Genomic DNA, 11,409 nt, shown 5'->3' with positions numbered 1-11,409 from the left:
ATTTTTAAAACACTTGGAAAAATATTATTTGTTACTGAAACAAACAATTTGGTTAATGAGACATATCACTTTGTTTAGGATGTATTCAAATAAATTTCTTGGTAAAATATTCTTGAAAGGAAAAGTATGAAAAAAAAAATTGACTCTCTGATAAGTGGAAAATTGACTCTCTTCGTAAAAAGTTGGCTTATACGTCAATTAATGTGCAAAAGTTCATAACTTTTTCAAAGTTTTATTTTAATTAATGTATAAACTAATTTAGTTTGTGGAAAAGTTAGAAGACTATATGAGAATGAAAAATACAAATACTAGTATTTTAGCAAATAAATTAGTTTGTGTTTGAGAAGGAAAAATAAATATACTACTCTAAGCATAAGTTATTTATTATTTCATCAATGCATAAACTAAATTACCTCGTGTTAAGTTTAGAGAAGGTGAGAACAGAAGAAAGAAATAATGCATATATGCTTAGAAGACTAGATGAGAAGGAAAAATAAATAATTCACTTTACTATTACCCATATTTATATTTGTCTTTTTTTTTCTTGTTTTTATCAATTTAATTAAATTACACAATTTTTAAAACCCTTCTTATTGTACTTTATCAAATAACTAAACATTCAAATTTATTTCTTAATTTATTTATTCTCTATTCTCATCCCTTATCCTTTCCTCTTAAACCAAAGAGAACGTTCTAAGAATGAACAAGGTTTTCAGTTTGTCAGATCTTTACTAATCTGCTGTAAATTTGTACTGGCTATTCATTTTCCCACCTTTCTTAGTTTATAATTTTTTTTTTTAATTTTCCATTGGCCGCGAAACAAGTTAAAGAATGGACACATAACTAAGTCATTACACATTGATATAAAAATAGAAGTTACTACATAAATGTACTAATCAAGATTGTTCTAATAAATTTTCTAAATATAAATTTACTAAGTATCTTCCTGTGGACAAAACATCAAGTCTCTTCTCGCTTGGTTCGTATTTTCCTTTCCGAAGCTGATAGCGATGTGTTACAGCTGAAATAGTATAGGCTTGTCCTTCTATTGTTACACTCTCCCCGCACTGCAAGTTCTGCTTAGAAAATAGATAAAGAAATTATATTATGCAAATGGCCCAACTGAATGTGCATGTAGCACATTTCCTTTTCATTCTCACAAAGTTATGTTGGATCATATCACCCATAAAGAAAAGAAAGAAAGGGAAAAGTTAGGTTGGATCATGGTATGCATAATTGAATCAATTGGGCAAAAATTGACAACACGACATGTGATCAATAATGTGTTGTTAAACTATGAAAAAGAAAGGTTTTGTTAAACGGGACAAACAGTTCTGCTTTTAGAATCTACTACTAATTTTTCTGGTTTCAGAATCAGAACCATAAATAAATGGAACGAACTATCACAGCATGAAAAACCAAACAGCTTGCTTCAATCATCTCAGATAACATTTTTCCATTAAAAAATTGAGAGCAATAGATCTAAAATAAGCAACCACAACTGCAATCGTCATACATATGAAATTACTAAACTACAGAGTCATCATGCTTTTACAGTGTTTAGAACTCCAAACAATGGCCTTATCTTCAATTATATCATATGTCTGTCTGCTATCTTAGAAATGATATCTGCCTTCCACATGTTCTAATATAGCATAAGATGTACATATACAAGACCTATATGATACACAACTTTATTCTTCCAATCTGCAAAGGTTAATTATAGAAAAGCAAGACGAGAGTTTGCAACATTCCTTCTAAAGCATCCTTTCATAGGGACATATCCTCTAAAGCACTAAAACTCAGTCCCACCCCCTCTGAAAGAGAAGGGAAAGAAGTCAAATACGTCAATGGTATTCCTACTTCAACGAATGGTTCCCATCACAATAATGTACTTGGATGCAAAATTGTTTTAGAAAGAAAAGAAGGAGATCAACTAAAGCTCTATTTTTCAATAGCTACGTTGCTATAATTTTCAATGTTGCTTTTATAGCAGCCAGCCATCCACATGGAAATATATGCTTGAATTGAATCTAGAAATAACCCCTTTTAGATTGAGAGATGCAAGTGAAGTGCCAATACAATAAGCAGGTCAAGAAGGGCAGTGGTTCACCATAAGAAGTAAATATATTGCCAGTTTTTCCTCTTAAATTAGTAATTTTGGTCACTAATTAAAGCCAACATCAGTTCTTGTTATTTCAGCATGGGAGGGGGATGAGTTTCCTATTGGATAACTTTTAACGAAAGGGTAAATAAATCAAGCCTCTCTAATAAATTTATAATTAATTCATGCATAAGTTAAATAAACTTTTAAATGTCAGAAATTTATAAAATCGAAACAAAAAACAAATTTTAACTTATGAAAAACTTCATAATTTATTCAGCAATTCAGCCTAAAATTCTAAAGTTTATCAAATTGCAGCTAGTATAAATATCAACCTTTATGGGCCATTTCTTCCTACACCATATACTTTCTTCATGCACCTCCATATTTTAAAAAATACAATATTGTCCCTCTGAGTTCTATTACTGTTTTACTCTTCCCTTTCCTTCTTCATTGCTGGTCGTTGTCCTGTAATGGTGTCTGCAAGTTTCTCGATAGACAGTTCTTGAGTAATGTTTTTTATTGTCTTATCCATAACTTCCACCAAAATAATTACTTGCTTCCGGATTGACCCTGTTAGAAGTGGACTTTAAGCCTAACTCAACCCCACAAAACCGGCTTGTAGGGTGAGGTTTGCACCCACTTATATACATTTAAATGGCCTCATCTCTAGTCGATGTGAGACTTCCAACACACCCCTCTCACGCCGAGGTATATACATCTCGAGCGTGGGATTAGACTTTTTAATGGGTGGTCCGATAGCGGCCCGATAGCGGGTGGATCAATATGCCCAACGACAACAGAAATCGCTAGGATGGGCTCCAGTCATGGCTCTGATACCATGTTAGAAGTGGACTTTAAGCCTAACTCAACCCCACAAAACCGGCTTGTAGGATGAGGTTTGCACCCACTTATATACATTTAAATGGCCTCATCTCTAATATTTTCCTGGATAGCTTATTTCAGAAACCGTTACAGTATATGATCAACAGGGGACACGTTTTCGTACTTAGCCATTTCAGTTGGAAGTTAGTTAGCAAGTAGAACAGCTATATATGAGAGGTTAGTGTAGTATTGATGGCATTCAGAAAAATTCTTGTAATTCTCTTGTATCTTCATTCATTCAATAACAGTGTCGGGATCCATTCTTTCTTCTTTTGAATCTCCTGCAAGTTCTGCAGTTCTTTTGAATTCCTTCTATTCCTAGTTCTGCTTTATCAGAAACCCTAATCCAGAAGGTATTCCAACATCTTTTGGAATCAAAATGAAGCAAAAAAGGGGAGAAGGGCTACTTTTGTGGGCAATGATGCACGAAAGTGTGCGCAAATCACGAAGGCTGTGGCAGTAGTACAGGAAAGGTTTTTTTAAAATATTTCTCAAGGGTACTTTGGCCATTGCATTACACAGATGAGGGTGCACAATACAGTTCGAGAGTGCAGGAATAAACAGCCATCTTCATGGCTTCTAATGGAAATTGTTGGATGTCATCCTATTAGCAATCGGACAAACTACTAAACCCTTTACATTAGCTACTAACTTAAGAGAGCTTTTCAATTGGAAACCCTACCGTTAAATTTGGGGCATAGGTACTTGAGAACTTACATGAGGAAATTTATGCAAAAGTCAAGGTGTATAAGTAAATTTTAACTAACTCGAAATGTTTGATTTATTTTATCCAGTTGATGTTTTTTTCTTTCATAAGTGTGCCTGTTCAGAAACAGACTCAAATTGATTCGTAGTCTCTTAAGTTAAAACTCAAATGATGAGTTATAGAATAACATCACTATTTGCATGTGTGCTACAGAAATTGTCTCTCTATCCATTCAAGCCATGTAATTATCATCATATTGTCCTCAAAACTTTTTAAATTTCTTTCTGCAGTACTTTCTTATACTTGTCTGGGTTTACACGATGTCTTGTGCATATGAAAATCCATGGAAAGTATTTGATTCTACAATGTACCTCAGATTCTGGGTACAATATGAATTATATAGACCAAAATATCTACTCCTCTTTGACAATTTCCTGTTTCGGATGCCCTTCATAGCTTTTCTTTCATATCAAATGGCCAAACTCTTGAAGATAACTCTAGCCCAAAAGAGCTATATATTGCCAAAACTTTGGCATGTATGCAAGTTCTGTATCAAATAACTTTTATTTAAGCTTATTGAACCTAAGAATTCCTCATAAGAAATGCAGGTCGCATTTTAACAGTTATTACAATATTATAGTTACCTTACCTATGTTAAGGAGCTTGTAATGTAGGATTATTAGTAAAAACAGAAACTTTAAGCTGAAGATTTACAGCATATTACTTGAGAATTAAATTGTAAAATAATTCTAGAGGATTTGATTGATCCTTCTCATAATATTTTATTTATAAGAATAAATTGATACAAGAGTACATGATAATTAGGTAACTCTAAACACAATATAATCATGATAAATAGGATAACCCTAGATACAATATAATCATGATAAATAGGGTAACCCTTGACACAATATAATGATGATAAATAGAATAAATATCCTAACACTCCCCCTCAAGTTGGAGCATACAAATTGTATGTACTAAGCTTGGAACAAATAAATTCAATCTGAAGACCCCTTAATGACTTGGTCAATACATCTATGAGTTGATCGCTTGACCCAATAAACCCAGTACATATTTCTTTAGTCAACAACTTTTCACGAACAAAATGACAACCAATTTCTATATGTTTAGTCCTCTCGTGAAACACTGGATTTGTTGCAATGTGAAGGGCAACTTGATTGGTGCAATACATCTTCATAGTATGGATGTCACAAAATTTAAGCTCTTGAAGAAATTGTTTCACCTATATAAGTTCACATGTTAGTAACGCCATTGCCCTATACTCGGCTTCAGTTGATTGAGCTACTACATTCTATTTCTTACTTTTCCATGAAAATAATGTTTCCTCCCAAAAAAACACGATATCATGTAGTAGATTGTCTATCAATGGGCGAACTTGCCCAATCTGCATCACAATACCCAGAGACCTGAATGCTTCCTTTGTTTTCATATAACAATCCTTGCCTAGGAGCCTTTCTGACATACCTTAAAATGCGAATGAGAGCATTCCAATGGTCAACACCTGGAGCCTACATGAATTGACTAACCACTCCAACTGCAAAGGATAGATTTGGCCTTGTAATAGTGAGATAAATACGTTTTCCAACCAGCCTCCTATACCTCTCTGGATCGGAGAATAATTCACCTTCTTTTGTCCTTAATTTTTGGTTTGGGTCCATGGGACTATCCACCGATCTGCAATCAATCATGCATGTTTCTTGTAATATATCAAGAGCATACTTTCGGAGATTACAACTCCATCTTTTGATTGCGCTACTTCAATGCCTAAGAAGTATTTGAGACTTCNAAGATCCTTGGTTTGAAAATGTCTACACAAGTATTCTTTCAGTTGAGATATTCCAACAACATCATTTCCTATAATGACAATACTATCAACATATACTATTAAGTAAACACATTTTCCAAGAGAAAAATGACAGTAAAAACCCGAATGGTCTGCTTCACTGCGTTTTAGCCCAAACTTTTGAGCAATGGAGCTAAACTTTCCAAACCAAGCACGTGGTGATTGCTTGAGGCCATATAGAGATCGATGTAGTTTGCATACCATAGCAGACTCCCCCTGAGCAACAAACCAAGAGGTTGCTCCATATAAACTTCTTCCTCAAGATCACCATGTAGGAAGGCATTCTCGATATCCAATTGAGGAAGTGGCCAGTGATGAATGACTGCCATCGCAAAGAAGAGGCGAATAATAGTCACCTTGGCTACAAGAGAAAATGTCACAATAATCAAGACCATAGACCTGAGTGTAAGCTTTTGCAACAAGTTGGGCTTTGAGTTGATCAATTTCACCATCAAGGATGACTTTAACTGTATACACCTATCAGCAACCAACCGCCTTTTTGCCCGGGGGAAGGGGCACTAGCTCCCAAGTATTATTGTGGTCAAGAGCTTGCATTTCTGCAATCATAGCTTGTCGTCATCCAGGATGATCAAGTGCTTCTTTCACATTGTTGGGTATAACAACAGAAGACATTGAGGTTAAAAGAGAAAAACAGGAGGCCGTCAATCGATGATAGCTAAGAAAATTATAAATGGAATGAGAGTTTCGAGTGGAGCGAGTACCTTTTCTGAGGGCAATAGGCCATGCTAAATCATTTTGATTAGGAGGCGTGGGAGAAGGTGACGAGGGAGAAGAATCTGGAGTGGGCGATTCACCATTGTCTTAGGGAGGTGGACTACCCATTAGGGCCCTGTGTGATATGATCTCAGCATGTGGAGAAACGGGTGTAGGAGGATTGTGATCAAGACTTGGAATGACAGAGACAATGGAGCTATTTGACTCAACCACTAGAATAGGAAGGACCTGGTAAAGGATAGAAACATCCTGAATAGATAGAGAGAAGTAAGGAGTCTGTTCAAAAAATGTGACATTGGTAGACATGTAATACTTCTTAATTTTAGGAGAATAACACTGATATCCTTTTTGAAGTCGAGAATAGCCTAAGAAGACACATTTGAGAGTGCGAGCGGAGAGTTTGTCTAGACCTGGTGACATGTCATGAACAAAACATACACAGCCAAACACTGAGGGAGATGTATGAAAGGGAGGATCATTAGGAAACAAAATGGAGAAAAGGACTTTATTATCAAGAGAGGAGGAGGGCATCCTATTAATAAGATAACATGCAGTTAAGATAACATCTCCCCACTGATGGACAGGAATATGGGCACCCAACAAAAAGGTACGGGCAATTTCAACCAAGTGTCTATTTTTTCGTTCTGCTATACCATTTTGCTGTGGTGTATGAGGACATGCAGACTGATGTAAGATATCATGGGAACTCAAGATGGCAAAAAAGGAGGATGAGAAATACTCTTTTACATTATCACTTCTTAATATTTTGATTAATTGACTAAATTGATTCTTTATTTCATTCAAAAAGGATGTAAAGATATCTAACAATTCAGAATGTTTTTTCATAAAATAAACCCAAGTACATCTTGAATATTCATCAATGAAGGTATCAAAATATATAAAACCAAAGGAGGAAATATGACTAGGTCCCCATATATCAAAATGGTTGATGGAAAAACTAGAATTACATATTGATTGAGACCTTTTAGGAAAGGAAGATCTAACATGTTTTCCTAATTGACATGACTCACATTCTAAGGTCTGGAGACCACTAAGCTCAGGACACATTTTTTTTTTAATTTGGATAAATGAGGACATGTAGCACTTTAGGATTAGTAGCAGCAACATAGGACACCCTTGGATGAGATCCAAAATGGTATAATCCGCCAGCTTCATATCCTTCTCCAATCTGTCTCCCCAAACCACACTCTTGTATAACAAAAGATTTATGATCAAAGGTTATTAAACAATTTAACATTTTGATCAACTAGCTTATGGAAATTAAATTAAAAGGACAATTTGGGACAAAAAGGACAAAGTTGAGATTAAGGGAGGGAGACAAGGAAACATGACTAACTCCTTTGGAGGAAGTTTTAGATCCATTTGCAAAGGTTATGAAGTGAGGTTTTTCTTGAAAGGAAATAGATGAGAACAAAGAGGTATTGCCAGAAATGTGATCAGAAGCACCTGAGTCAATTACCCATGAATTTCGACCTTCCATGGATTGAGAAATGCAGGTTGTTGATGTATTGGGAGATTGAGATGGTTGTGCCAAGCTGTTAGACTTTAACCTTAAATACTCTTGATATTAATCCTCGGTGAACTTAGAAGTGGAAGTTTCAGTCTTCGAAGTGGAAGTTTCAGTTTTCGAAATATTGGCGGTTTTGGAAGGGAAACCATGTAAGGAGTAGCAATTCTCTTGAGTGTGACCCATCCTTTTACAATATGTGCATTAAGGATGTCCTCAACCTCCTCGTCCTCCTCTTCCTCATGTGACAACCATGACAGATGGTTCCACTAATTCATGCGCTTCTTAAGTTTGAGGTACCGGGACACGCAGAAGGCGAGTGGTCAATGTTTCCCTGGAGGGGACCTCATGACTGGTTAGAAGTTTATCTCTGAGATGATCAAAATCGGGATGTAGGGCACGAATGATCAACACCATGTAAAATTTGTCTAGTTTCTTTTTTATATCCTCTAATGGGTCCACTTCCAAAAAGCATCCTGAGTTCTTCGAGAGCAGATTGGGCTTCAGCCATGAAAGACACCATATCATGGTCTGCAAGTTTAAGAGATGCAAGCTTGTTCGCAGTGTCATAGAGACGTTGAATATCGTTGGCATAAATGCTTTGAGCTTTCTTCTAAAAGGAGTGACAGGTTTTGAAAGCCCTCAGAGATATAAGAAGTTTGGGTTCCACTGATTGCCATAACAGGGCACACAACTGGAAATCTGCTTATTTCCACTGATTAGCTTTTTCAGTAGGCACATGGCTTCCATCTTGCTCAAGGTGGTCATAATGCCCTTGGCCAAGGAACCACATTTCAACGGCTAGCGGCAGACGGTGGTCGGCAACGGACAAGGGCGGACGATGGCTGGCGGCGGACGGTGGTTGGTGGTGGGCGGCAGCGAACGGTGGCGTCGAACAGATGCTATGAGACAGAAACCAGAGCAAGATTGACCCGCTCTTATACCAACTTGAGAACTAAACTATAAAATAATTCTAGAGGGCTTGATTGATCCCTCTCATAATTTTCTATTTATAAGAATAAATTGATATAAGAGTACATGATAATTAGGGCAACCCTAAACACTATAATCATGAGAAATAGGGTAATCCTAAACACAATATAATCACGATAAACAAGGTAACACTTAACACAATATAATGATGATAAATAGGGTAAATATCCTAACAATATCAATTATAAAATCAGATCATGTATGTAAAACCAAATACAACAATATTCAGGGGTGTTCTCTATGTCTCTTCTTCGCATTTATCCCAAAAATTTTACCATAGTCATACCCAAAGATAAAACTCTAGTTAATCCAAATTAAAGATTTCAGAAAAAGGTGTGTTTTGAGTTTATGGTCATTGCAAAATTTATCCTAAGCCTTAGTTCTTATAGACTGTGATTCTATTCTTAGGTATTATTCATGATATGAAAACTTCATAAAACATGATAACTTAAGAGGCGACAAACACTCATGATTTCTCAGAAGCATTAATCTGCAAACATATGCTGAAAGCATTCATTTCCAAATAGCAGAATGTTGAGTATAGGATCATTAGCATGGTGAAAATTGCAATGAACAAGCTTCAGGTCTTAATCATTAGTGCCATCCTGTTGAGTCACAACTTCAAAGAAACCTTTTAACAACATTTTTAGACCTTCCTACGTTTTGCTCCAATGGCCAAGAATCATAAAGTACATTCATTTGACAACATCCCTCCAAACTACATAAACCTTATGATTATATTAATTTCAGTTATGTACCCTAGTGAAGACAATACTAGTTAATTGACACTTTTACACCAGTGAGCTTCAGGAATATACCAATTGAAAGAACGGAGCAACAATTCAGAATTTGCTTGCTGATGCTATGCCACTTTTACAACAAGGGCTACATAATAATAAGATAAGGAGGCCAATCAAATCACCCGTAGTATAATGTGTTAGAGAATGCTAGGAGGGAAGAAGGAAGAATTGTTCCATTATACTATTCCGTTAAGAAATATATATTATTGTTCCAACAAGTGTAAGTCCTTCTGAGTCACAATATAAGGTATTAGTTGCTTTGGAACACCGACCTAACTCCATTAGACTAACGGATAAGAGTAAATATAAATTACACTTGGTCACTCCAACCCGATATAGGACTTTTGGGTGTTCTAGAACAAACATACTATAAAAAAAATAAAAGATTTGATTTGTAAATAGGTGAAAAAAATCAGTTAACTAGCTAAAACAATTAGTCATGTAACTAGCTCAAACAATCATTTAGGTAACTAGCTAAAACAATTAGTCAGGTAACTAGCTCAAAAATCAGTCATATAGGTTATTGGATTAATTGTGCATTTTAGCCACTCTAAAACTGGCTTATTAGCTCAAACCAGTTTTGGGTTAGTGAATTCAACTGGTTTTACAAAATCTTCCTCTAAAGTTGATCAAATATGTGACCTAATAATGAACTCAAATAACATCAACTGCTACTCCATAGTTAGATGTTTGTTATAACAAGCAATTAGGTATCACATTTAGAGTAAATAATCTATGTACCTAGGGTGTAAGGAGTTTTAACACAATCATTAAATCTCAAATTCTCAAGTATCATAAATTGGTTAACTTTAACAGTAAATATCGTAAGAATCATTATATGATTTTTAATTGGTTAAAAATATAAAATAATGCATAAAATTAAACTCTGACGTTTATTATGTACTCAATTACTTTTTTTTTTGTTCACTTGGAGTGAAAAAATACAGAAAAGAATGAGTGAGTTTTATTATGAGTCAAATTTCATTGAATAAGTATAACTACCCTGTCATTTTATGATGAGTTTGTTGATATGTAATCATAAATGCCTTTAAAAGTGAATTAAACTATTTCGTCTAGAAGAAAAATCATAACCGAAGAGATTACTCTTTTCACGAGCCTTGGCTTCTGAATCATCCGAAAGTACCAACCATTACTCATTAGATACACACAATTTGAAAGCAGGGCTTCTAATTTAAATTTTCCATGATGAATTATGAACACTGAAGGTTTGGAATTGATATTAAAATATAAAATCAAAGAATGGCACTTACAGGGGGTAAGCAACGAACGCCGAGACACTTGGGTGGAGGAGTTATTTCAACCACTTTGTAGGGATGGATGCTACCTCGTTCCCTGTCTCTGTCTCTCTTCCTACTGCATGAAACCTCAAACGACATCGTCTGCTAAAAGAGTGAAAACCCATAAAGAAATAAAGAAGCATGAAGAGCAAGGAAAAGCAAGTGAATGCGGTACCTTGTGGCATGAAGCGAGACCCATGTTCCACGACGCCATTGACGAATGAGACCTGATGTTGGTGAGCGTCGGAGCTACAATTAGCTTCTCTCCTTTCTCTTTTCGTGTATCCTCCTCACGCAAAATGGCAACAGCAAAGCCAGAAATTTTCAGATTTTTTTTTTTGTGGTGGGACAATACTTTTAAATTTCTCAAAATAGTTTTTTCTAATAAAGAATAGTTAATTTTTTCTTAATGTACTTTTAAACTCAAAATTTTAATGTCAAATTAATATATATATATATATATATATATATATATATATATATATATATATAT

At 35.2% G+C, this 11,409-nt stretch overlaps 1 protein-coding gene across 2 annotated transcripts; it reads right to left on the bottom strand.

The window, feature by feature from the left end:
• Positions 1-722: 722 nt before the first annotated feature.
• On the bottom strand, positions 723-11,256 carry LOC106754973. Of its 2 annotated transcripts, none has more exons than XM_014637046.2 (3): positions 11,092-11,256; positions 10,890-11,021; positions 723-1,076 (listed from the first exon to the last, which is right to left on the bottom strand). In XM_014637046.2, exons 1-3 carry the CDS (start codon positions 11,128-11,130, stop codon positions 897-899), a joined length of 351 nt encoding a protein of 116 aa, XP_014492532.1. In that variant the 5' UTR covers positions 11,131-11,256; the 3' UTR covers positions 723-896. The 2 variants fall into 2 exon arrangements, with proteins under 2 accessions (XP_014492532.1, XP_014492533.1); XM_014637047.2 differs by having other exon boundaries at positions 10,890-11,018; positions 11,092-11,254.
• Between the last annotated feature and the right edge of the window lie 153 nt (positions 11,257-11,409).

Source organism: Vigna radiata, unplaced genomic scaffold, assembly GCF_000741045.1.
Source record: "Vigna radiata var. radiata cultivar VC1973A unplaced genomic scaffold, Vradiata_ver6 scaffold_301, whole genome shotgun sequence".
NCBI classification, from domain to species: domain Eukaryota; kingdom Viridiplantae; phylum Streptophyta; class Magnoliopsida; order Fabales; family Fabaceae; genus Vigna; species Vigna radiata.
Note: the sequence above shows the minus strand (reverse complement) of the source record. Positions and strands in the feature narration are given on the sequence as shown.